The sequence below is a fragment of the Vigna unguiculata genome, chromosome 3 (genome assembly GCF_037176805.1).
Source record: "Vigna unguiculata cultivar grain cowpea cultivar isolate G323 ecotype 2 chromosome 3, ASM3717680v1, whole genome shotgun sequence".
Classification (NCBI taxonomy): Eukaryota; Viridiplantae; Streptophyta; class Magnoliopsida; order Fabales; family Fabaceae; genus Vigna; species Vigna unguiculata.
The window spans coordinates 3,943,012-3,970,696 of NC_140794.1; the positions used below are offsets into that span (position 1 = coordinate 3,943,012).

At 30.9% G+C, this 27,685-nt stretch overlaps 3 protein-coding genes and 1 pseudogene across 3 annotated transcripts; all 4 read left to right on the forward strand.

The window, feature by feature from the left end:
* Positions 1-1,812: 1,812 nt before the first annotated feature.
* On the forward strand, positions 1,813-15,646 carry LOC114179006 (Histidine kinase-, DNA gyrase B-, and HSP90-like ATPase family protein). The gene is made up of 20 exons (XM_028065187.2): positions 1,813-2,501; positions 4,342-4,416; positions 4,558-4,592; positions 4,672-4,750; positions 6,104-6,196; positions 6,283-6,367; positions 7,433-7,508; positions 8,027-8,155; positions 8,304-8,402; positions 8,502-8,603; positions 8,959-9,123; positions 9,191-9,286; positions 9,934-9,985; positions 10,075-10,186; positions 10,283-10,356; positions 10,472-10,881; positions 11,608-11,702; positions 11,792-11,876; positions 14,963-15,085; positions 15,303-15,646. The coding sequence occupies exons 1-20, from the start codon at positions 2,075-2,077 to the stop codon at positions 15,384-15,386; spliced, it is 2,496 nt and encodes an 831-aa protein (XP_027920988.1). The 5' UTR covers positions 1,813-2,074; the 3' UTR covers positions 15,387-15,646.
* Positions 15,647-17,007: 1,361 nt separating this feature from the next.
* LOC114178332 (fasciclin-like arabinogalactan protein 21) lies at positions 17,008-18,650 on the forward strand. The gene is made up of 2 exons (XM_085670536.1): positions 17,008-18,300; positions 18,470-18,650. Exons 1-2 carry the CDS (start codon positions 17,095-17,097, stop codon positions 18,536-18,538), a joined length of 1,275 nt encoding a protein of 424 aa, XP_085526662.1. The 5' UTR covers positions 17,008-17,094; the 3' UTR covers positions 18,539-18,650.
* Positions 18,651-22,483: 3,833 nt separating this feature from the next.
* LOC114178343 (TPD1 protein homolog 1 pseudogene) lies at positions 22,484-22,975 on the forward strand (annotated as a pseudogene).
* Positions 22,976-24,386: 1,411 nt separating this feature from the next.
* Positions 24,387-26,306, forward strand: ROC2 (rotamase cyclophilin 2). The gene is made up of 2 exons (XM_028061929.2): positions 24,387-24,525; positions 25,628-26,306. The coding sequence occupies exon 2, from the start codon at positions 25,671-25,673 to the stop codon at positions 26,196-26,198; it is 528 nt and encodes a 175-aa protein (XP_027917730.1). The 5' UTR covers positions 24,387-24,525; positions 25,628-25,670; the 3' UTR covers positions 26,199-26,306.
* Positions 26,307-27,685: the final 1,379 nt, after the last annotated feature.

Here is a 27,685-nt window from a genome sequence, read left to right on the forward strand (position 1 = left end):
TCCTACTACCATGAACTCGTTCACTCACACAACCACCAATTAAAGTGAAGGGTGAGCGCGACTCGAGTCAACAACACGACGCAAGTCACCAATGCGACACCACGGTCAGATGAGGGAGAGCGACGACCACCACGAATAGTTCCATTTGATTTTGTTATTCTGTAAACCTTAATTTTGGGATGTTGTCCTATCTTGCGTTACAATGTCCCCTATTTTTGTAGTGATTGTTTTGGGACTAATTATGTTGAGTCATTTGGTGTTTTTGTTGATTTGCAATTTTGTTTTGATCCATTTCCACATTGTTGATTTGCAATTTTGTTTTGATTCATTTCCATATTGTTGATTATGTTACCTTTTTTTTTGTCAAGGTTACTTTACTCAATGTGTTTATCAATTGGTATTTGTCAACTTATAAGTTTAAAAAGCAAGCATGTGACAAACTGAGCTGCATTTACAAAAAAAAAAACTCAAATTGGGCCACATTAGTAAAAAATAAATCATGGCGGGCTAACCTGTCGTATTGCGGGACAAGTTATATGTTTTATCCTGCTTCCATATTGTGGGTTAACTGAACCCAACCCAATTTCGATGGACCAGAAACTATTTAGGTTAAGACTGTCCAACTTGTTTTGGCATCTTACCTCTTACTTTTCCCTTCTTTCTTCAACTCATTCAAACTTAAACTTTTAAACTTTTTTTCCTTCTTCTTTAATATGTCCCTTTTTATTAAAATATACGAGGAAAGCTTTAATATAAACTTGTTCTATATTTACTATTTGATTAAGCGTTAATCATGATTATTATTTGTTAATATTAATGATCAAAAGTTTTTTCTTATCTTGATATAAATTAATTTTTTAAAAATTTATATTGATAACAAATGTAAGTTAATATGGCTAATAATTTTTATCATTTAACATTAAAAGAACTTGATAAAAATATAAGATTTATTTTGATGATAAAAAAAATTCAAATATCAATAAAAATCTCATCTTCTTTTTAATATATTAGTCCAGAAAATTATAACTAATACTAGACAAAAAGTAATAATGGTAAAAGAAGTTATTTTTTACAATTTCAATTACAAAATAACTTTATCAATATAAAAAAAATATAATTCCTGTCAATGCATGAATAGTTATCCTAAAAACTTAATCATACTAGACTCCAGCAAAAATCAATTAAAAATATACAGAATTATTTCAAAAGTTTACCTTTTTGAAGATAGAATTTAAATAATTTAAATAATCTTTTAAATTTTAAAGTTTTTCCTCAAGGAAAAAATATATTTTACAATAAAATATTTTAAATCCTTCATAAAAAGAAAGCATTATATCTTTATAATTATTTATAAAATATGTCGTTAATTTTAATTTTTATATTATAAGAATTATTTCTTTTGTTATAAATATTTTCTTAATTCACCTTTAAGTAACTTTTTTTTAATTAAAATAACTATTTTATCAAATTTATTTGTTAAATAAAAAAATATAAACAATAAAATTATAGAAGTTATTTATATGTATTTATTTTATAATAAAAAATTATAAAACTTTTTAATTTGTTTTTATAATTATAACAATAATTTTACAATTTTTTATTATAAAAATTATGAACACAAATCCACTGTATGTTTCTCGTAGTATATGAATTATTCAGTATATAGATAGGTTTGATTAAAAAGTTTTGTGCAAATCTAATTTAATCTATTTTAAAAATTATATCTTTTTAATCTTTTAAAAATAAATAAATAAAGAAAATAGTGTTGGGGCTTGGTGACTTGGTAACATGTATTTTAAAAAAAGAAACTGGGGAGTTGGTGCACCAGAATTTCCTCCCAAGGATCAAGCACCTAGTTCCCTATTTTTCTCCTCCTCTTTAACCTCTACAAGAGAGAGACAAATCATCTTTTTACTCAAAGATTTTCCTCAACCCTTTTTGCACCATAATCTCCAATTTTCAAATCTGTCCAATAATTTTCTCTCATTTTTCTTTCTTGTTATAGTTCATATATTTTTTCTTATTACTAAATCTTTTGAAACTTCTGTTTCTTCTTCCTCCGTTTAAGCGCGGAATGGATGTTTGCGTGAAGGAGGAAGTCTCGGAGACTCCAACTGTAACTCAGAGGAAACCGCGAACCGGTGCTGTTTCAGTGCCTCCTCCGGACTCGGTCATCGAACTCAGCAGTAGCGATAGCGATTCCGAAAGCGACATTGATTTGGACGATGTAGTCGCCAGTGCACTGCAGGACGGAGGAAGTCCTTCTAAGAAGCCAAAGACTGACTCCGGAGCGGTTTTGCCGGTTGGATTCCTCAGCCCTCTCCCTCCGGCACCAGCCTCTCCACCGGCATCTCTACTGGCATTGCCGGCGCCGGAGTGGGCTTCTATTTCGGCGTCGCTGTCCAAGGACTATTCGGGACCGGGAGTGAATAGCTGCAAGCAGTTCTGGAAGGCTGGGGATTACGATGGAGCTGTCTGCGGTGGTTCTGGATCTTCAACAGGTGTTTTTTATTTTTGTCTATCTTATATGGAACTGTTTTTTTTTATCTTTGTCTATCTTATAGGTAACTGCTTTTTGTGTTTGTATATCTTATATGGAACGGTTACTTATTGCTTATTCTGGGAATTGTTGTGTTTCAGGTTATTTTATGTTTTATTTTCTTGTTTTCTGGCCTTTAATCTGTAACTAACCGCGGTAAAAAAATAATGTTTTTATTTGTTTTTCTTATTTTCAATTCTTTATTCTTTAACTTCCGGTGCGAGCCATTCCATTGATATTCTACCACAACTCCTGCCAGTTATTGAATAGAAAATCACACCAACTATGTAAAGAAAAACAATGGCTATACACAATACCTGTTTCTCCACTAGTTTCTAATTATGGTTACTCCAAACTGTAAGCAATTGACCACATACTTGATGTTTCCAACACGAAAGGTTTAGAATTAAAATGATTAACAGATTCTTAGAATGCCTTTTAGATGTCAGGCAAGGTATACTATTTCATAAATTTCTGTCGAACCCAAATATACAAATTTAGAAACTTTTGGCGTAAAACTGACTCTTATTTAACTTATTGTTTTTGCCTACTCTTACTCTAGTGATGAAAACCATTTGCCAAAATTCAAGTTTAGAGTTAATCTTTTCATCTGACATCAAAACTATACCGTCCACAAAAAAAATGCAATTGGGGATGAATCTTTGAATGTCAGTATATCCAATACTAAATTAAATAGTTAATGACTAAAAGATGTATATCTTATAAAGTCAAAGTCGAACTTTAAGCTTAATTTAAGAAACAAAATGTTTTTGCAAGGTCTAGTGAGTGCAAAGGCTGAATTATGAACTATGACACAAGGGGTATGTGAATTGTTATGGATGAGAATTATTGTAAATGATTTTAAAGTGGCATGTAAAGAACCAATGATTCTTTATTGTGATAAGAAGTAAGCTATTAGCATTGCTCACAATCCATTTCAGCATGATCGGATCAAACATATAGAGATAGATTGACACTTTATTAAAGAGAAACTGGATAGTGGCCTTATTACTCCTACATCCCATCTGGACTTCAGTTAGTAGATCTATTTACAAAAGGTCTTCCCACTGAGCGATTTCATGATCTCACATGCAAGCTGAGAATGATAGATATCCATTCACCAGCTTGAGAGAGAGTGTTGTTAACTGGATATTAAATGCAATACTGAAAGTTGTTGGTAGGATATTAAATGTATTACTAGAAGTTGTTAGGAGTTGTTAAAAGTTATTAGAAGGTGCTAGAGATCTCATGTAATTATTACTTTAGGGTTTGAGTTCTCTATATATAGAAGTTGATGTACTGTTTCAAATGAATCAATTGAATAAAATTTTCTTTCTTATTAATTCTTTCAAGTGTTATTAATGATGATTTAGTCTTTAGTTTTGCACTTGTATTTGAAAATATTTATTTTGTACGCATAATCTTTGTCTAGTAGTCATCATACTATCCACTTCTACATGCTTTTGAGGTTGAAATATGTGTAGCCATAAGTATTAAGTATGTAATATGATTCTCTTGATTAATATGTTGGGACTTAATTGATCAGGGATCATTCTAGCAAGCTTGTTAAGTTTTGATAGTCATTCATTGATTTGGACACGATGGTTTAATCAAGGTTCAACAAGCAACCTTTTTTGAACCACCTTTGTTGTGCAACAACAAAATTCATTGTTATAGATGTTTTTTTGCCCTTTTTTTTGTTTTCTTTTTTGTGTCTAGCTGACACAAAACTGAAGTTCTCTAGAGCAGCCTGTGTTGTTGACAATGCAATCGGAACCTGATATTTCTTCTAAAATCTGCAGTTGGTATGGATCATGTCAGAGTTCACCCCAAGTTTTTACACTCTAATGCCACAAGCCACAAGTGGGCTCTTGGAGGTAAAGTGGGAAATGGGCAAATTTGTATTATTGGTTAATCATTATTTGTGATATTAGATATAGTTTTGTTTTCCTTCCCCTAATCCTTGGAGGTTTATTGTTATGTAGCATACTTATATTAGCTATCTTACGTTTCTGTAGCTTTTGCTGAGCTTTTGGACAATTCATTGGATGAGGTATGTGTTTCTTGTCATCCTTTTAATAAAGCAACGCTTGTGATTATTGCCCTGCCTTACTTCTTGAATTTGAGTTCAGGTTTGTAATGGGGCGACATATGTTAATGTAGATATGCTTATAAATAAGAAAGATGGCTCCAGGATGTTGCTGATCGAAGGTATTTCATCCATAAAATGTTTACTCAAAAGATATATGAAAGGAAAAATGGAGCATATTCTTAGCTACGATGATTGATTTTGGTAGTAAAACAGAAGGACGTAGGGTGTGAAAGAGTATCCTGTAAAATTTCGTAGAATATGTGGCTTTTATTCCTCCATGAAGAAAGCAAGTCTTAACTTATATTTCTGTTTTGTTCTGTTCTGAAATTCTTGCATACAACTTTACCCCACTTGTCTTAAACAAGTGTATGCTAAAATTGGATTGGTTATTTAGATAATACATTATTATTGTTATTCCTTTAAATATTTAAGCTTACCACTATTTCATCAATAGTCTCTTTATTTCTTTAAGTTGATATCCCAGGTACAAATACCACTGCACCTTTTTACATTGTGACAAAATGAGTTCAACCCATTTTCAAAAAATTCAAGCAACCCTAGGTATGTCTAGGTTGGGTGTAATTGACTAACTTAAAAAAAAAAAGGTTATGAAAGGGTGACTCAAAGGTTGACCAACCAAATAAAAAAAATAGAAGAAAACCCTTTTCAACTTCATAATAAGGAAAAGTAGCAACCCTTATATTACAAGCGAGGTTGTAGTGTTGAATTAGGATTTAATCCACTTTTTAAGATCTTATAAGAGCCTATTGTGGTAACATTTGTGAGTGATAGCATATTGTCTTTAGATATAGCAAAAATAAAGTAAAAACCTTGTCTTATATACTGGTTTTATATGATTTCAAACACATTGACTCACTACTTGACTTGAAAGTTTACATGAGTTTAAAGAGTTTGATAGAGATTTAAATCGTTTCCACTACCTATGATAGTGAGCACGTTAGAGTTTAAAGAGTTAACTTGAGTTTGACAGCCTTTACCACCACCACACACAAACACCCTTCAACTAATTGACATGATAAGTAGTTTTCAAAGTGAGTTTATTTCAAAATTTGAAAAAAAAGAGTCCTGATGAGTAGTTCTTTAAAATTTTTAAACTTTCAACCATAAACCACTCCAAACTGGTCCATTGGGCATTTACATCAACAAGTTCACAACCAAAAAAACGAGTCCTGATGGGTTACTGTATATACAAGAGATAATGAAAATAAGTTAATTTGATGCTACCAAACGTGTTCAGCTGTTAGAAGTAACATAACCCGATTTGCCATCTCCACTGAAAAGTAAAATTTATTATTTGACATAAGAGGAATACATGAAAAAGGTTTAGAAATTTGATTTTGTCTTATTAGTAGAATCACAATAGAAGTGCTATACGCTCTCTCTTTTTAGCACTCTTGTTTTCTTTTTGTTATCAAAAATCTAAAATGTTTGATCTTTAATTTTTATTTCAGATAATGGTGGTGGGATGGACCCTGATAAAATGCGTCAATGTATGTCACTGGGGTATTCTGTGAAAAGCAAAATAGCGAACACAATTGGACAATGTAAACCTTTACTCAGGGTAGAATGTACATCTTGTTGAATAAACTTGTCAAAAAGAGTATGCTTATCTATTGTGTTCATGTGATAGATGGAAATGGCTTTAAAACAAGTACCATGAGGCTAGGGGCTGATGTAATTGTTTTCTCCCGTTTTCCAGGGAAAGATGGGACAAGGTTTGTTTAGCTCTCTTGTTGCTTCATTCAAATTTCTTTCCTAGTTTGAGATATGTTTGCATATAAGGGGAACTTGCTGTGAGGCAATCTGGTTATGATTAAGGATTTGTTGGATTTATAATGCTTGTTTTCATGCACAATTATGTATTATTACTTTTTACCAAATTTATAATAGCTGTTGAATGTAAGGTTATCTTGCTATTGTATATATGTAATAATATTTTCCTTATAAAAAATTATGTGAGGTAGTTCTTCATTTATCACATTAAAAAAGAACTATTCAATGTAAGGTTATCTTGCTATTGCAGTTGAGTGATATTATTTTCTTTTATCACATTGAAAAGCTAAACAATCTTATCTTGTATCATTTGTGAATTTTAGTTGATGAGGTTTCTGTATGACGTCTTGATGCAGCCTAAAACATACCCATATGAAGTGTTCCTTGTTTGTTGGAGTTCAATGATTTTGTTCCGGAGGAATAAATATATATTTAGCATTACCTGGTCTACTACTGTCACCATGTCTACTGCCTGCTATCATGGTTTTCAAAATCACACGAAAACCATAAAATTCTGCTCAGGTTGACATTAGAAAAAAAAGGAAGTCAAAAATGACATTTGATGTGTTTGTTTCCGCGTCATGGTTTATGCACAATGCATCCAGGTGATAATTCTGTTTGGGTTGACGTCATGTTGTCGTATCACATGAACATATCTTTGTTGATGTTTTCCCAGCTCTGTTATGTAGCGATGTTCTCATTTGTTTTGTCCTGGACAGCCTTTGCGACCTCAACTACTCTCCCATATGCTTTCTATTGTCTATTTCATACATTGTAGGTTGGGTCATATTAGGGTTTTTGTCTTTTTTCTCCTCTTGACACTTCAGAATGTTGTGCTTCAGTTTTAGTCCAACAACTTTTTTTTTTTTGTTTATGTAAGACATACATAACATAATAGAGTTAACTAAATGATAATAATAAAACTACAATAATTATTGTTCTTATAAATTTATTGTTTTTCGTGACTTGCTTATATATCTAATGGGGTGATTTGGATGTTTTATTAGCTCTACTCAAAGCATAGGTTTGCTGTCTTACACATTTTTGAGGAGTACGGGAAAGGAAGACATTGTAGTACCCATGGTAATTTGTTTTCTTTACTTGTAGATTTTAGTTTTTTTTTTTGAGTATATATTATTATTACGAGTGAAACTAAAATATTTATATTGATTTTTTGTCTTACATATTCTCCTATGAGACACAAAAGCCTCTTTCGTGGTGTTGTATAACAGGAGTTTATACTGTATATTGGAATTCTCTGATAGTGATATAATTTGTGTGCTTGAAGATTGATGAATTCCCGTGGTCTCAATATACATTGCATCTTTAACCTTCATTATTGTCTCAATCTTGCAATGATTATCTGAATTTTCTGCTGTGAGGACCACTATATTCATGGATTGGAAAGCATGGGATGGGTCAGGATGTTTGTGGACTGAAATTAGACATTTTGGGATGAATTGGGGTTTGAAAACATAATTCGTGGACTGCACAGTATGGGATATGGTTGATATGTTTGTGGACTGGATGAATTATTTAATTTGATTGTTTAAATATGTTCTTCTAATTATGCATCTAACTATTGATTACTGAAACTAAAGTTGGACTATGAAAGAAGAGGACGGCAATGGAATAAGATAATACGAACTACTCTGGATGATTGGAATAAAAATGTTGAAACAATGGTACAGTGGTCACCATTTTCTGATGAGGCTGATCTTCTTCGTCAGGTAATCCCTTATTGTTTGAAAAGAGTATTAATCTGATATTTTACTTTTCTTACATAGCGTCTGCTCTTCTTGGTGCTAATATCTTAATTCTATGAATCATGGTTTCATGTCTATATTGTTGATAAACTGTTATTGTCTTAATTTTTAGTTCAACTTGGTGAAAGATCATGGTACACGAGTAATTATATACAATCTTTGGGAAGATGACCAAGGTCAACTGGAACTTGATTTCGATGCTGATCCACATGTATGCTTGATAACTGAAGATTGTCATCCTCCCTCATCAAAAATTCTTTGTATGAGCAAATATCATAGAAATTTTGATACGTTTATGGTTTTGTGTCAGGATATCCAAATTAGAGGTGTTAATCGAGATGAGAAAAACATACAGATGGCTAAAGAGTTTCCCAATTCTCGACATTTTTTGACCTATCGGCATTCACTAAGGGTAAATGAAGATGATTATTATTACTACTAATATTTGTGTAGAAAAAAAGCAGATTTGGCTGCTTTCTGCATGGTATTGCGGCTCCACTGTGTATTTAATACGTAGTGTAATATTTTATATAGAATTTAGGGTGTATTTGGTAGAAAGGAAAGAAATTAGTTTGAAATAGTGAATGTGAATAACTGTGAAATGAAGTGGAAATGAAGTGTTTGGTTTAAGAGTAAAAGGTATGAGAGAAATAAGAAATAAAATAAAAGATTGCCACATAATCAACTTTTTCATATAATAATTGATCATGTATATTCTGCAAGGCCACTTGCTCAGCCAATTATATTGCATTTTGTTGTGTATCCAGAGTTATGCTTCAATTTTATATCTGAGGCTTCCTTCTGGCTTCCGAATTATTCTTCGCGGGGAAGATATTTTGCATCACAACATAGTGAATGATATGATGATGTCTCAGGAGGTGACCTACAAGCCTCAAGCTGGAGTTGATGGGCTTCTTCCAAAGGACTCATATGTAATGTCTTTGTGTTTTGTATTCCCAACTTGTACAGAAATCTGATTTCATCTAGATCTTGTGACAGATGGTTGCTGTTGTTACTATTGGATTTGTCAAGGATGCAGTTCACCATGTTGATGTCTCGGGTTTTAATGTCTATCATAAGAATCGTCTCATTAAGGTAGGGTTTGTTATGATGAACAAATCAGAAAGTCATAATTGTTATTATTTATTTGCCTAATGTCACCCTTAGTCTTGCTTGTTTCATTCTTAGAAATTCTTAGAAGTTATTAGAGAATTTCAGAGAGATTAGAACGTGTGGATTCTGATATAAACGTACACAGCGATCTGTGTTTTTTTACATCTGCTATGCATAGCTTCTGTGCAAGCTAAAAGGAGATATTTATAACTCCTTGCTAATTTAATAACCAGTAAGGGAATAGCCAACAGTAAGCTATGAATAGCAACAGTAGCTAAGAAATGGTATCCTCTAACAGAAAGGAGAAAGTATGCAATTTATCCCCTGGCTATTGAGGTTTAATAATTTGATGCGTTTATTGGGTATTGTTCTGAAAATAATCTTGCTTTATCTGTGCTGAAATTGACCTTGTTGTAAGGAGTTTCTTTTGAATTAAATTAAATTATTGTCTGTGGAACTTTCATATCAAGTGAAGCACTCTAGATGTCCGTCCTTTCTAACAGTCATAAGGGTTTCCATGATGATAAAACAATCAATATGGACTTTGCCACTTGGTGGAGTTGTTCTATTTGTTTGCAGTATCCAAAATCATTGTCACCATTTTTACGTGTTGTTTTCTTGATTGTCAGCCTTTCTGGAGGATCTGGAATCCAGCTGGAAGTGGAGGACGTGGGGTCATTGGTTGAACCTTTTCTATGTTCATTGAGTTCTGAGTTCCCTTTATCAAGTCTATTGTATTCATTTAACATAAGGTTCATTTCTATTTGCAGGTGTCCTGGAAGCCAATTTTGTGGAACCCGCTCATGATAAACAAGGCTTTGAGCGCACATTAGTTTTATCAAGACTGGAGTCTAAATTGATACAAATGCAGAAAAAATACTGGTAATTGTTTATTCTTTATTGGACTATTGTTCATGATAATGGCTTGTGAGTAATATGAATTATGTATACTTATTTATTATTGTCTATTTTATTTAGGGGCACTAACTGCCACAAAATTGGTTATGCTTCCAATCGAAATAAAATACAAATAAGAGATTCTGGTGATAAAGGTATGATTTGAGGCCATGCTGTTGTTGTTTGATGCTATGCTCTGCTCGTTCGGTGATTGAAATTATGTTGTGGATGACCATATGGTATTCTACAAATGGATCTTTTCTTTTGTAGACACAACTCCTGAATATGTTCCAGAACCATCACAATCAAAAAGGAAATATTCTACCATGGATGGCAAGGTAACGCCATCGACATCAGACAAATTGCATTCACAACCAAATCAGAAACGGATGCAAAAAGAAACAGAAAGAGAGAGTGCATTTAATAATAAACGGATGCAAAAACAAACAGAAAAAGATAGTGCATTTATTAATGGCCGATCTCCTGTTTCTCCTCCTAAACATATAATACAAAGTTCATCCGAGGAATCATCCTCTGATGATGATCTCAGTGAGGATCTCTTGCCTAAAAGAACAAAGAAGACATCTGCCGCTGAGAAGTCATTTGAAAATGAGAATGGAGGCACTACATCAAATAGAAAAGCCTCACAGTACACACGGGCATCCGCATCCAAGATAAAGGTAGTGAATATCATCACCTTTATTTCACTTTGTTTTCATTCTCCTTTTTTAAGCTAGAATATGTGCAGGCATTAGAACTTGAATTATTAACATGTAAGGCCTAGAAAAAAGTGGAATTGGAAATTTATTGCTTCTACACTGAGTGTGCTGTAAAACCTTTTATCGGTATTTAGGAATGAAAAAAATGAAGAAAAATAGAAAAAAATGGAATATGTGAGTGTCCAATGCGACAAAGCTTGTCTTATTTTTGAGGGAGCATGGAGGTCATAGGTGCCAACTATCTGGTAAAAGACACGGTGTTTAATAGTTTTTAGCAGATTAAAAATATTGTATAATTGGTCTTTAACTTGTGCCAATTAGCCAGATTACTATGGTACCGATAAGCTGATATTTTGTTACCGTTCTGCAAGAATTCTTTAAACAGTAATCATGACACATCATGCAATCTGCTGATCATTATAGTGTTTTGTTTCTAACCTCTAAGCGGCTAACGTAATCGTAATATACTATTGCAGATGAAATATTTCAATTTCTTATTTTACTATGTTCAATACTATCAATATTCCAAAATGGGTTTTTTTTTTTTTTATAATTTAATTGAGAAAAAGTTCCTATAAAATCTGAGTTACGGTGAAGATGACTAAGAGTCTAAAGTGCTTTTTAACTAGAAATTCTTGTTTTTGGTCTTAAGATGTCTCTTCAAGAAGAGTTGATGTTTGAGTGCAGGGAAAAGATGTAAATAATGGCGAGCAACCACTATCTGACAATGGTTTACTGACACTTGAGCAATTGAAAAAAGAGAACCGTGAGTTGAAGGAAAGGTATATTTTAATTTTAGAACATTCACTGCATATATTGCTTTCTTTTGTGAACTTTATTCATTGGGCCTTATCCTTCTTTTTTGTTATAGATTACAGAGGAAGGAAGAGGAAATTTTAGAAGTGTCTCAAGCTTTGCTGCATGACCAAGACAAGTGTAAATCTCTCGAAACTCAGGTTTGGATCATGATCTTTGCACTTTACAGCTTAATATTTGGTGTCATTGAATGATGTAGATTGGTTTACTAGTTTCTATTATTTGTTTAGCACTTTTACCCTTTTAAGTACTTATTTTATTTGATATCTTGGATTATTTGTGTTAACCATTTTTTTCTCTCGGAGAATTTATCTTGTTCGGGATTTTATCTTTATTTGAATGGGATAAATATGTTTTTGGTCCCTTAACTTTTAGTGAATTTTGGAATTAGTCCATTTCGAAATTTTGGACCAATTTAGTCCTTCATCTTTCGAAATACGTGGATTTTGGATTTAATTCTTTTAATCAATTTTTGTTAGGTTTATTTGATGTTTCGTATGCATTTCAGGATTGTATTTGATTTGTTTATACTATTTAACACATTTTTGCTTTCATGTTAAGTCAAATACTATTATGAAACGCGTTTGAAATGTCAAATAAACTTAACAAAATTTGATTAAAAAAATTAAATCCACGTATTTCGAAAGATGAAAAACTAAATTGGTTCAAAGTTTCGAAATAGACTAATTCCAAAATCCATTGAAAGTTAAGGGATCAAAAATATATTTAACCCTATTTGAATTGTTTAATTAGAAAAGAACTATTTTCGTGCTTTTGGTTGATTGCTGTTTGGATTCAGTTAGTTGTTTTATTGAGATTCTATACTAAGAAGAGTCTGCTAGGATAAGTTTTTCTATAAGCACTTTCAGACTGAAAAAAAAAGAAGAAAAAAAAAAGAAATGATCTTCTTCACAAGTTAACTTTAAGAATTTAGAAAAATTATGATAAATTTTACAAATTAGTTTATGGAGAAATTCATTTTATTTTTTCTTGGTATTTCTATCCTAGGAGTGCTTACATAGAAACTTGTCTAAACAGATCCTATATAGACTTTTATTGTAAATTCCGTAAACTCAAACAACATCTCCAGGAGTCATCGTTGAGTTAGAGAAACTCTTTGCCGTGGAGTACTGTAGGTTTATTTGGGGAGTAAGAGCACCTTGCTATGCATCAAAACTGCTAAGGATAACACCCCATTTCTTCACGTACAAGATGCACAAACATTTTCTATTATAACCGGAAACATGATTGTTGTTAGTTGGATATTAAATGCAATACTGAAAGTTGTTAGTAAGATATTAAATGTATTACTAGAAGTTGTTAGAAGGGTCTAGAGATCTCATATAATTATTATTTTAGGGTCTGAGTTCTCTATATATAGAAGTTGATGTATTGTGTGTGATGATACTCAAGAAATTTTGACAAAAGTCATAAAAGTGTTTAGTATATTTGGTGTACAACAATCAGGTCCGGTCCTAATCCCCAACACATGTCTCATTGGTGTAGAATATTTGCTTTAGGGAAAGTTGAAGAGTCTACTTTAGAACACTACAAACTTGGGTATCGCACGAGTTTGGTACCTCGAGTGTCTCCAAATTTTTATTGTTGGAAGAGTTTCCTTAGCCGTGTAATCTCATATGTAAATTGGTATACCTATGACTCGACACTCAACTTCAACATTGGATTTAGAAACTGTTTTATGCTTCTTGCTCCTCTAGGACATCAGGTTTCCACCAATGAGAATGCAAATCAAGAAGTGCACGTATTTTTTATCGGTAATCCTACCCAATTAGCATCAAAGTAATAGACATTTGGATTTGTCTTTATCCTCATATATTAATTAGTGACTTGGTGCATTTGAGGTACGAAAGTGACACATGACGAATTTCGAATGACTATCCCAAGGATCCAACAAGAATTGACTAACTTCGCTAACTGCAAAGTTGATGTTTGGCCTGGTGATAGGGAGGTAATTAAGTCTCCTCACTAGATGATGTTATCTTCAGGGGTCTTTAGTGGCTCCCCTTGACTTTAATGAAGCTTTACATTATGGCCCATCAAAGTGTCCTGTGGCCATCAATCAAGCACACACTGGATTTAGTTTAAGGTATACGTTTTCTAGGAAGTGATAATGTTAATGGATGATTGGGAAACTTCAATGTTGAGGAAGTACCTTAGTGAACCCAAGTCCTTGATTTGGTTTGGTTTGAAATTGACTGTGGGGAGGAGACGAGATGGAGGATTCCCTAATACTTATTGGCATTGATGGAACAAGAAAGATTAAGAGATGAGATTGCAATTATTGAGGATAACTCAGATTTATGTCATGAAGGTCTACAAGAAAAACTTCATATATTACATGGGATTTGATTGAAAGGTACTAAACCAAAGGAAGATATTGATATGGTTTTTTTTCGTCAACTTTGAAAATGTATATAAACAACTGTCAAGTTATATGATCAGGGGTTTGAACTTTAGGTATGTATGTATGAAATTATTTTGAAAAATTATTCTTCGACTCCTAACTAGGGGATACTCGGTTCACAAAAAGAAAATAAACTGCGAAAGGCTTGGGAAAACGTGTTCAAGTGGCTTCTTTCTTGGCTATACTATACCTTTATAATGGAGTAACTACTATTGGGAGAAGCTTTAAAAGTGATACCAAGGACTTCCCTATAAGGAAATATTTATACTTAAGCTCAACTTTTGAGTCCTAGGATTGTTTAATATAGTCTTTTGATTTGCTTATGATTGAGTGTTATTGGAAACTGAAGTTCCACATTGTACAATATGAGATATTTGATAGAGTATTTAAGTTTTTGGCTAAACTTTGAGGGTGTAGTTTATAGTGCTTGGATACTTGTTAATTAGTAACAGAGCTGGTTGTGGATATATGTTGAACAAGACTACCTAGGGAAGGTTGACTGGTGAGGTTAACCCAAGAGAAAGTGAAGTGTCCCCGTAGTGAATTTACAATTTAATATAATGTTAGTTATGTTGTCGAACTTGCATTTTTGAAGTCTATCCCCATGCAAATCTAGTTTACTTTTACAATTTATGACATTTCTCAACCCCTAGGGGTTATCTTATTCGCACATGTCATGCTGAAACGAATTAAAAAAAGAAAAGTCGCGGATTATGATAGTTGATGAATTTGTACAACCCATAAAACTTCTTTTGTCCTTTTCTGAACTCAGTTGAAAAATTCTTATTTAATTTCTGTCAGCTAAACGAGTCAGAAAAAAAGATTGAAGAGTTGAACCGTGATCAAGAAACTCTCATTGATGTATTCTCTGAAGAGAGGGATAGACGTGATGCTGAAGAGAAAAATCTAAGAAAGAAGCTTCAGGTTTTATTCTTATCTCATGCTCTGCTAATCCCCCTCCTTGAATATATATATATATATATATATATATATATATATATATATATATATATATATATATATATATATATATATATATATATATATATATAAATGAAAGAATGGGTGCTACGTTTTTCTTTTTCTTTTATTTTAATCCAAAACAAGTTGCAATTACAGTACCTGTTTTTTGGTCCTGTAGGAGGCATCAAATACTATCCAAGAGCTGCTTGACAAGATACGGGTACTTGAAAAGAAGTCTACAAGTGGTAAACTAGAACGATAATGATGGCCTTGTTATTGCATTTTGTTTTGAGTGTTGTATCTACTTGCCACTGGGAAGCCAATGGTTTTTTGTGATGCTTGCTTTTATCATTTATAGGAATCTTCTAACTTAGGGTGTAGGGTGATACTGTAAATTGATTGTATAGTTTCACGTCTAACACTTTCTGTCCAGTATGGATGAATTAATTGGAGACTAACTTGACGATGTTCTTTACCATGGCATTTGAAGCAATTTTGTGTATCTATTTAAGTTTCTTTTTAGTATCGTTGTTCTCAAATACTAGTTGGATTTTTAATTGAGGCACTTGCTAGTTGCTGCATTTTTGCTAAATTTGACCTTGTCTACATTATTGAAATTGGTTCCCTTTGTTTAGTTATTAACTCTCACCGTTCACAGCATGAGTGTCGTACAGGGCTAAAGAACTCCGTACTAGGTGAGATTCTTGGGGTGAAGTTGATCGGCGGTTAGAGGAAGTTGATTATTATACGAAGGTTGTTGTTAAACATTGATGTGTGATGTGGAACAGTTGGTTCTACTTGTTTTAAAATTGAGTAAAATTGATTTTAGTATAACTAAGATTGAAAACTGCAGAACATATATAGTTTAGTTTAGTTGTTTTTATATTATTTTCACTCTAAGATTTCACATTGAAATGTGTTATGGTAATCCGTTATTAATTATGCTAAATTTTAATGTACTTATAATAATCTGTTATGAATATAGAATAATTGAATATCTTTTAAGTCCCATATTCTTCTGAAATAATAAACTCTTATGTCCTTTAATTCATTAAATGGTTCTTCATTTTTTAAAATTATAAATGTTGATAGGAGAGAATTATTTGAGGGAGGCGAAATAGACCGTGAGTAGGCATCATGATTAAATATTTCAGAATTTAGTCCAAATTTAATTTAAATATAATAAAATAAATCGAGTTTATAATTCAAATTTATTTTAATTTAATTAATTAGATTTGGATGTTTTCAATTTAATTTAAATTTGTATAAATTTAGATAGAAGTTTTTTGTTAATTAAATTAAATCTAGTGTGATTGACTTAACAAAATTTTGATTGAGTTATATTAATTTGACTAGACATAATCTTGACTTCACTCGAGTTGATTTTTGGTTTTATTCGACTTGAATTGATTTGGTTATGTCTTTGTTTTGACTTGACTTATTTTTAATTCGGTTGATTCTTTATCAAAATTGACTTATTTTAACTCAAACTTAATGCATTTTGATTTTAAATTTTCAAAATCTAAAAAATTAAATTATCTTATCTAATTCTTATTCAAATCAATGAATTAAATTTAAAATAGAAATATAGATTTAAATTTGAGATAGATTTATTTAAATAAATTTAAAGTAATATAAATTTTAATGATTATGGACTAAATTTCATAATTTAGATTTTTTTTTTCTCAACCTTAACTGTGAGTCTGATGACGGAGAATACGTGGTCTGAATCTTATCATTAATTTGAATTTTAATCACCTTTGTAATAAATAATATGCAAGTGATGTTCAATAAGTTCTTAGCATTAATTTCTTCACAGTGTTGCATTCATTACTTTCTCATACAAATCATAACAATTGAAAGCAATGTTAGCATTAGGAGGAGTTTCAGACTTTCCTGCCATAGGCACGAGAAGGCAATGGTAATGCATTAAAGTTGAAGTTTGGTGATTGGGGATAACAGTGGTGTGCATGGCTTATTCTCGTTGGTGTTGGTTCCCACTGTACGTTGCAGCCGCAATAGGTCTTGGAATCATCGCCATATCCTCTGCAATTCGTTCCTCTGATTCCAAGAACTCAATCCAAGAAGGCACACCCATACCCCATGAACTCTCTCGCAATGCTTCCAACGCTCTCCGAAGAGCAGGCTTCTTTCTCATGGCAGACCTTCTCCACCACTCCCCTTCCTTCTTCAAACCGCCCCAAAACTCAACCATCTTCGCCATCAGAGACTCCGCCATCAGAAACACCTCACACCCTCTCTGGTTCCTCAAAACCCTCCTCCTCTACCACACCACCACCGCCACCTCCACCTTCTCCTTCCACCACCTCCTCAACATGTCCCAAGGAACCTGCCTCACCACCCTCCTCCGCCACAAAAACATCTCCCTCACTAAGGTCCACCCCGCAACAAACTCCGTCGAGATCAACAACGTCCTCATATCAAACCCTAACATCTTCCTCGCCGACCAACTAGCCGTGCATGGCGTTCTTGCCCCCTTCTCCCCCTTGCACCCGCACGACCTTCTTCAACGGGGTTTGGATTTCTTCATTCGACCCCCCTCTTGTTCTTCCAACCACTCCCTCTCCAAGAACGCTGTTCACTGGAACCGCGTCGTTCACTTGCTCCGTGCCAAGGGCTACGCTTCGTTCTCCGTTGCACTGCGTTCGGTTCTTGAAGGGATTAAGAAAGATCACTCGGGTAGTTTGGGTTTTGCCACCATCTTTGCTCCTCCTGATTTCATGTTGCTTGGCCCCAACCCTTTGCTTCACAGAGCTGTGAGGCTTCATATTCTTCCTCAGAGGTTTCGCTACGAAGAACTCGCTTCTCTGCCGGTTAGGACTCTCTTGAAGACGCTCGTGCCTGATGAGCTTCTTGAAATTGACGGGGTTTTGGATTTCGCGCCTGGCATGTTCGTTAACGGTGTTGAGATTGTGGCACCCGACATGATCACTTCCGAGAACTTCGTGGTTCATGGGATTTCTAAAGCTTTTGAAATGACTGAATACTCATTCTCCGATGAAAACGATGATGTCAGCGATAGCTTCTTGCATAAGAGGAAAACTCAAAACATTTTTACCGCTGAAAAGTCAACCAAAAAGGAGAACGAATATTTTCAAGATACTGGATCTAGTCCAAAAACCTTGCGCTATTACATTCGGGGATCCAAGTTCAAGGTACAGTAACATCACCATCTTTATTTCATTTTGATCTAAATTCTTATTTTTTTGCTACTGTATATCCATGAATTGATCCAAAAATTTAGGATATTGAATAACATAGTTTCTGAATTTAGTGTCCTTCTTTAAATTTAGTTGTAAGTTTGTTATTTCTTTTCTTCACCAGTTCGATGATGCAGAAAAAGATATTGAAGAGATGAACAGTGATCAAGGCGTATTCTCTGAAGAGGGATAGATACGAGACTGAAAAAATAAAAAACTTGAGAAGCTTCAGGTTTTACAATTACCTAATATGCTTTAATCCCTCTCCCTCTTTATTTCCTGAATATATAAATGGAATAAAAATAAAAGGGTGATAATGGTCTTTTTCTTTTAATCCAAAATAGGTATAGTATTTGTTTTTTTGTAAAAGGCAAAAAAAAAAAAACTATCCAAGAGTTTGTACGTTGATTGTTGTGCTGGTTTGATCATTTATATTGTTAATTGTTTGTATGATTTCACATCTACATGTTATTGATAATAAAAATCCTGGAGAGTACAAAATAATAAATTGATGACTAAGTGAATAATTATTTTTTGGCATTGTTTTTAAAGTTAGTAAGACTTTTTTTTTCTTAAGTTGATGAGAAACCATATTTTTTATCAGTTGGAGAAATTTTTTTAGTTAATATCATGAAAAAATGTGAATCTACTCAATGTAAATCAATCAAATATGGTCAACAATTATAATAAATTAAGTCAAATCATTCAAATATTATAAAACTTAAAATAATATAATTTTTTTTTTGTATTTTAATGATATGAAGCTTAAATATAAAATAAGTTAAAAAAATTATAAAAATATGATACTAAGTTATTTATTTCTAACATTTTAAAAATACTAAAAGTATTTTAAGGGTGTTTGTTTCTAATAATTTGAGTATTTAAAAGAATATTGTTGCGGATTCATCTTTTTTAATATTATTGAATTTGATGTTGTCATTGAATAAAGGGTTTGAACATTAGTGATAGGAAATGTGTTGTACAAACAAAGGATTGAAATTCCTAATTTAACCACTCATTATTATTCTGTGTTCAATAGATTTCCTTCTTATTCGGTGAATTTCACCCTTGTAGAAAAACATTGTCCTCAATCAATTGAACAAGTAAACGTTTATGTTTGATGTATTAGTTTTCTCTTATTTTTGCTTCTAGTTGTTACAATCCATTATTGAAATTTGATAATCTCCTTACTAGAATATGATTTTTCAACACTGGATGCAATGTTATATAGTTTGTAAAAATGTAGTTTAAAAATGATTGATAATAGAATAAAGATGATGTTTTCATCAATATCAGTTAGACATTATTCATAAAATAGAGAATATATATATATATATATATATATATATAGGATGTTTTCCATAGATCAAACCATTTTCAGTTAGAATTTTCCATTTTTTGGGATAATTTGAAGTATTATACTTTACCTTTTATATATATATATATATATATATATATATATATATATATATATATATATATATACTTTACCTTTTATATATATATATATATATATATATATATATATATATATTATCAGTGAATTTCGTTAGACCTTTAACTTAAATCCCATTATATATTTATCAATTTTTTTTATGCATCAATGTGAAATTTGTATCCATTAACGATATATATACAAAGTATATGTATCATTATTTGATGCATTGTGATTTCATTCAACAAATTCCTTTGAAGTCTTTGTCGCACTTAAAGGCTCATTTGAACCTAAATATTATGATGTGTATTATACAAAAAATCTTAAAAAAATGATAATTAATAATAAACTGAAAAAAAAAGTGCGTGAATTAGAAAAGTCAAATTTAAGAGTGATATGACAACAAATGTTTATAAAACTTACTAAGATAGTTTGATTAATATATATATATATATATATATATATATATATATATATATATATATATATATATATATATATATATATATATAACATGTATGATATAAAAATATCATTTTAAAAGGGGTTAAGGGTGAAATTTTATCACTTTAGTGAGATACATTCACCTATATTATTATTTATACCTTACTAATTAAATAATAAATAAGTTAATATTCTTGTTAACTAATAATTATTAACTAAATATAAACTAATGATTAATATATGTAAAATATAATAATTTTATACTAAATTTAATAATTTTAATTTTTTCATGAATATATATATATATATATATATATATATAGTTTCAAATTAAACTTTAAAATAGTTATTATTTACATGAAATATATAAATATGTAAATGTGATAAATAATTATTTTTAAAAAATTAATTAAATAAATCACTTTGACTTTTAATAGATGATATAAAAAATTATTTAATGTAAATAATAATTAATTTAAATATTACAATAGTTTCTCAACCTACATCCATTTAATACTTTATTTACGATTAAATAATTATTTACATAAAATATTTTAACAAATGGATGAATTTAAAAGTATTATTAATTAGTAAAAATTAAATATTTTTAAATTTTATTATTTTAATATTGTCTACTTAATGTTTCATTATAATACATCTTAGACATTAATACATTACCAGTTACATAATTAATAAACTAATATTATTTCTTAATCCATATTCATTAATTAAATATCAATTAATAATTATTGTAAAAAATATGTTCTCCAATAAATAGTGAAGATTTAAAATATGATATTAAAATAAATATAATTTTTTTAGAACATATATTAATTTTTAATACGTATAATATTCATCTTGATATACTTAATAATGAAAATATAGTATTTATTTTATAAAGATTTGAAATTACAATTTATAATATGTTAATTGAATGAGTGAGACTAAAATAATATATATATCTTTAAAAAATAAAAAAAAAATTGAGCCCTTTTAAGGTCATAAATAAACGCATCATAATTGCACCTCTTATCACTAAAGATACAAAGTAATTGTTTCTTTAAGTCTATACTCATCTAAGTCTGTATCCTATTTAAATTTGTATTTGTAAAGGAAAAATTCTTAGATCAATAATTTTGTAATTTTGTAACTTTATTTATGTAAAAATTCATTTGACTTTATATTCTATTTTATATATATATATAAAAAAAAATATAAATAAAATAAAATAATAAGTTCATTAAGTTATAATATATCTCTTATATCTGTCATATGTATATTATTTCTCATATTTTCACAATTTTTAAAATTTTTCAACATTCACAATATTTTATATTGCAACTATGACTCATATAATATTTCATATTTTAATATGACTTTTAAAATTTTATAAGTTTGCATTTCAATTGAATCTGCATCAAATTCTCAAGATTAAAATATGAACTTAAGTGAATGTTTAGTGTATATATGCTCGATTCTCTACGATACAATTTACATTTAGTCATTTCCGGTTACGAAATGAAAGAAAAATGTCTAATAAAATATATTTATCCTTTCCAAAATATAGAAAAATTGCAAACAACATAAACTTTACCAAATAATGTTTATTAAGAGTTAAAGAAAGAAGAAATTAGGAAAAATTATAAAATAATTAGTAACTCGATAATTTTAAAAACAACAACATATATGGCAACTAATTAATATGAATTAATATATTTTGTTTATAATTTATTGTATAAATAGTCGATTCTATTATATTTATATTGATATTTTTTCGTACTACATTCCCTATTTATCCTATTCTAATGTATTTGTGTCCTTTTATATATATATTTTGTTCAGGACAAAACACAGCACAGCAGACCAGAAAAATCCTCGCTACCTTCAATACTGTCAAAGGTTCTTATTTGGTATGAACTATGAAGCATTGTTTTCTTCATTGTTTACTGTTGTTACTTTTTGTTCAAGAATGTGAATGAAATCTCCTTTTTTAGTAATTACATGTTTTTCATTCACAATCTTTAAACTGAGATCTAATGTTTGCAACAACTATATACTTATGAATTATGAAAAAACACATTCACGTATTGTTTTGTAGGGTTTATTACCTATTTGTCATATTTTACCGTTTTTGTGCCTTCCTATAGTTCCCACATTCTCCTTCTACCTTCTTCTTTATCTTTATTTCTGCACTCTTCTCTCAGAGAATGAGATAAGATGGATTTGTTTGCATTTTCTTAGGCAGACGATAATAATTCAATGGCAGTACTACGTTCGACGGCAACCTCATCCTTGTTCATCCTCGGAGTCTTCGCTGCTTTTGTTGCAGGTGCGTTTTCCTCATATTCATGTTGTTGTTCTTGCGTGGTTCTGGTTTGGTAACACAGTGAAGAGTATTGGATGATGCATGCAGGTTGTGCAATGGGAGCGGTGATGAATGAGAAGTGCAGCAAGAGTAGCATGGAAGTAAGCCAAAGTCCGACGGTTCCACTTCCGAGTGGAATTCCACAATATACGGTTGAGATGGCGAACACGTGCAGCAGAAGTAACTGCAGCGTTTCTCACATTCATCTAAAGTGTGGCATGTTCACTTCTGCAACTCTCATAAACCCTAAAATCTTCAAACGCCTTCGCTACAATGACTGTCTCGTTAACGATGGCAATCCCTTAAGCAGCGGTGTCATTCTTTCCTTCAAATATGCTTCTTCCTTTCCTTATCCTCTCTCTGTTTCCTATCTGCGTTGTGATTGATTCTGGAATTTCGATTCTTTCTTACATTTTTTCTGTTACTCTCAAACAGAAAATTTGGATTCTCCTTCGTTTATAGTTTTTTCTTTCTTTTAATTTTGTGGATTTTGTGGTGCAGTATTATGAACATGGAAGTAACAAGAGTAATTTTTGGTGATAATTTTCAAGAATAGTGTTTAGTTTGAGATAATTTTTTCTAAACATGTTCCACATGCTTTTTTGCTAGGAAATTTGCCTAGTATATATTTATAATATATCAATGTATCATATTTATTCAAATAAATATTCATGTATTTTTTTTTTACTTAACGGTATAGTTTTACAATTTTGTTTTTCTTATTTTTTGAAACATATAAGATTTGAAGAGGAATAATATTACAGAAATAAACTATTAAAAGTAGGAAAAATATTATATGATAGTGTGTCAATTTTAAAAAATCGAAAGTTAATTTGAAGTTTAGAATAATTAGGCTTAAAGGATGTTTCATGTATGGGTAAAAATTTTTCATTAGAAGCTATGGCTTTTTAAAATCTTGAATCCCGTTAATTATATTCTTAAGAAGTTATTAAATTATTTTTGACTGATAAAATATTATCACAAATATTTATATAAACTTTTCAAAAAATAATTTAGTAAAAATAATATCATATATTTTGATAAATTTTTGTTTCAAATAAAAAAATAGATTTTCACCATTTAAATTTCTTTTTGAGATACCAGACAAAATACTATTCATTATTTTTTTCTAGGAATATATTTTTAAACATAAATTTATGAAAGATTAAAAACTTCCCAAACTAAATTTTTTAATATAAATGTTAGAAATTACGGAGTCAGGTTCCTGGTTTTAGTTGTCAATTTATTTTGATTGTCGAATTCACTAAACTAGTAGGCCAAAAAATAAAAAATAAAACAAAAAATAATTTAAAAATATCTTGTCTTTAATATATTATTTTAATGATATAGATATGTAATAATATTATAATTTAAATTATTAATATTTATAAGTTATAATTATTGATTATAATAAATTAATACATATAAAAGTAATAATTATTTTAGTTTATATGATTAAAAATATTAATTAAAATTTTAAAAGATATTTATAAGACTAAATTTAAAAAATTAAAAAAATTGACGAAACAAGATTTTTGACACATTTTACTCGAATAAACTGCTTGTTCCCATCCCGCTTTTATATTCCAAATTAATTTTACAATTTTGTTTATCTAAAAAGCAAAACTATTTTAAAATTGATACAATATATTCAGAATTAAGAGTTAATCAAATTAATTTAATTTTAAAAATGGTGAAGGAAAGAGACAATAACAAAATAAAAATGAAGTAACCTAATAAGTGTAGAACACTATTTTCATATTTGTTTAATATAGATAAATTATGTGACAAAGGGAATTACATAAAATAGAAAGGGTATTTTCGTGAACTGATAGAAAAAATTGTAGCTGTAAATAAACCCTCTTTGCCTCACTTCTCTTCACTCTATTCAATCCTTCGACTTGCGGCTAGGGTTTTAGCCGCAGCTTCTTACAAGGTTTCTTCCTCTGTTCTTACTTTTAATTCTTATATTATTGTGTATTCTATCGGATTGTGTTTCCTGGAGCTTATGCTTTTATTTGTCCGTGGTTTGTTCTCTCTTCAATTTATCAATGTTCTATAGATTATTTTTTGTATTCTATATCATTCTTATTCTTTCGATTATCGTTCAAGTTGTTGGTTATAAAGGATAAGATGTTTTTGAAAGAAGTTTCTTTTCTCTTGTGTTTTTGCATGAACTATTGATTACTGATTTGATTTTGCGGATTTGTGTGATTGTTATATTCAAATCCATGGATTCAGATCTGCTTAAAGTTGGTGTTTTCGGCTTAAGAATGTTTTTTATACTGATGAATAGATATGCAAGCTTTTCTTTTTAAAACATTATAGTGACTTGGTAAATATTGACATGACTGCATGTTCGTTGTGTAGTTGTCTTGAATCTCGTGTGCCGGTATGTTCTATATTTTTGCCATTGTCGTGCCCTTTCATTGTTCGTACTTAACTTTAACCTCGACCATAGTTTGCCATTGCACATTTCGAAGATTTGCAGCCACTATTATAGTCTGTGAGTTCAAAGCATGTGCTAAATCGCATGTCATCCTTTTTTTAATTCAAATCCTCTTGCTGTTCATGTCTTGAGGATTTTGTTCAGGATGATGAACATTCTCTAATTAGCCCAGTTACTATTTGTTTTCATTGATTAGAGCTTTAATCGCTTTTTGATTTGTTTCCTTTTGAGGAACCACATTTGGTAGTGAAAACTTGTTCCCTTTTGATGATGTTTTTTAGTTGCTGTGCTTATGGACGGTCTTGTGCTGATTAGTTATGCCGTCAGCACAAAACATAAACCTAAGCTACATCTAACATGCCGCCGTGAATGTCACATGCTGTTTTTCAATTTGTATGGAATAGCATTTACGCATTGTGGCAAATATTATAACAACAGTGTAATTCTTTCTGGTATCTCAAACCAAACAGAAAATCCAACCCGTTTTTAGTATTTTTGAATTAACAGCATTTTTTGTTTGAGTATCATTACTATTATTTCTTAGCAAAGAAAAACTTAGTCATGACGCGTTACAACTTTATCTTTGTAGGAACTAAGAAATTACATTGCGGCCAGAGGAAGTGGTGATCAACATGTCTAAAAATCCAAAAGTTTTCTTTGATATTCTAATTGGAAAGATGAAAGCTGGGCGTGTAGTGATGGAGTTGTTTGCCGATACAACCCCAAAAACAGCTGAAAACTTCAGGGCTCTGTGCACTGGGGAAAAGGGGATTGGACAATCTGGGAAACCTTTGCACTACAAGGGGTCAACATTTCATCGTATTATACCAGAATTTATGTGTCAGGGAGGTGATTTTACCAGAGGGAATGGAACAGGAGGAGAGTCAATTTACGGTTCAAAATTTCAAGATGAGAATTTTAAGTTGAAGCACACTGCTCCTGGTATTCTATCTATGGCTAATGCTGGACCCCATACAAACGGTTCTCAGTTCTTCATATGTACTACAAAGACCCCGTGGCTTGATGGAAAACATGTCGTGTTTGGAAAAGTTGTTGATGGATACAGCGTGGTGAAGGAGATGGAGAAGGTGGGTTCGGGAAGTGGCAGGACATCGGAAACAGTAGTAATAGAAGATTGTGGCCAGATAGTGGAGAACTGATACATATGTTTCACCTTTCTCTTCTAAACTAATCTTCAGTTTTGCCGGTCTCATCAATTCTGAAATGTTGAACAAGTCTTAATAAAATTGTGTTGTTACTCGTATAAAGCAGGGGTGTTATAGATGCCTTTGAATATGTCAGTTCCAGCTACCTTTGTTTCCTAACCATTGTTTTTTGGTTCACCCGGGACTTTAGTTCATTAGCAGAGTCTAAAATGAAAATGTTTATTTGCCTATCCGATGAATGGAGACTAAAATTAACTGATAAAAACGAGATAATATTTTTAAAATTTTATGGGATTAAATTACTTTGCCTAAACTTTAAAGAAAAAAAATTAGAATTATTTCAAATTTAAGTATTGAAAATTGAACTAAATTAATTAAATAAAAGTTTTGATAATATTATTTGTTACGGAGAAATCTAAATATTTGTTATTGTACAAATTAAAAATACGTTTCGATAATATTATTTCATTTGGTAAGGAAATTTAAAGCATTGAACTATACTATTTTGTTTATTAATACAGGTTTAACTAATACACAAACATTCCAAGTTAATCATAAATGTCAGTAATGATAAATAATAAATAATAGGAATGAAATATACTTATCTCCATTTAATGACTAGAATTATTTTATTAATAATTGAGTAATGCATAACCTAAAAGAATACTTATAACATATGTGTCTTGAATAAGAGATCCCAACTGGGATTAACGGGAGGGTTTAGAATTCCTAAAAAAAATAGGCCTCAAAACTTGTTGCGCGGGTTTAGAATTCTTAAAAAAAGTAAGCCTTGAAACTTGTTGTACGCGACGAAAATTGAGTTATAATTGAATCGTGGTATTTGGACTGTTATATTGTTAAGTAAGAAAGGTTGTACCCTAACTAATAGCTATAGTTTTTGCCCTAGTAATAGGCGTTTGATCTTAATGTTGATATCGAATTCAAGGTCACAAGTTCAATTCTTAGTGAACAATTATTAAGATCATTAAAAGGAAAATTATTGTAGATTACATAATTATCCTCTGCCAGTGGACCAAGTCACAATCCAATATATGTTTATTTTTGAATTCCATTCCGAAAGCTTTTACTATAACTCTCCAATAGAGATGTCAAAATGGGTTTCAATCCGTGAGCCAACCGGCTCACCGTGGGTTAAGTGAGCCGGGTTGAAGGTGGGTTGACCCACTTAACCCACCAACATTTTCTTACAATTTTTTTAATTTCTTTTTAATTTTTTTAATATTTATTTACTACTCCTATTATATTTGTTCACAATTTAATATTTTTAAAATGCTAGAATGTTGCTTAATTATATTTGAATAGTTTGAATGTTTAATTAATTTGATTGTCAAGTTATATATATATGTTGATACTTTAATCTTTAACTATAATTTTTATAGTAAATTACTCGAACTTAATTTGAAAGCCATATTTCGACCCGGACGTTTTCGGGATGCCCCCAATAACCAACGAATGGCAAG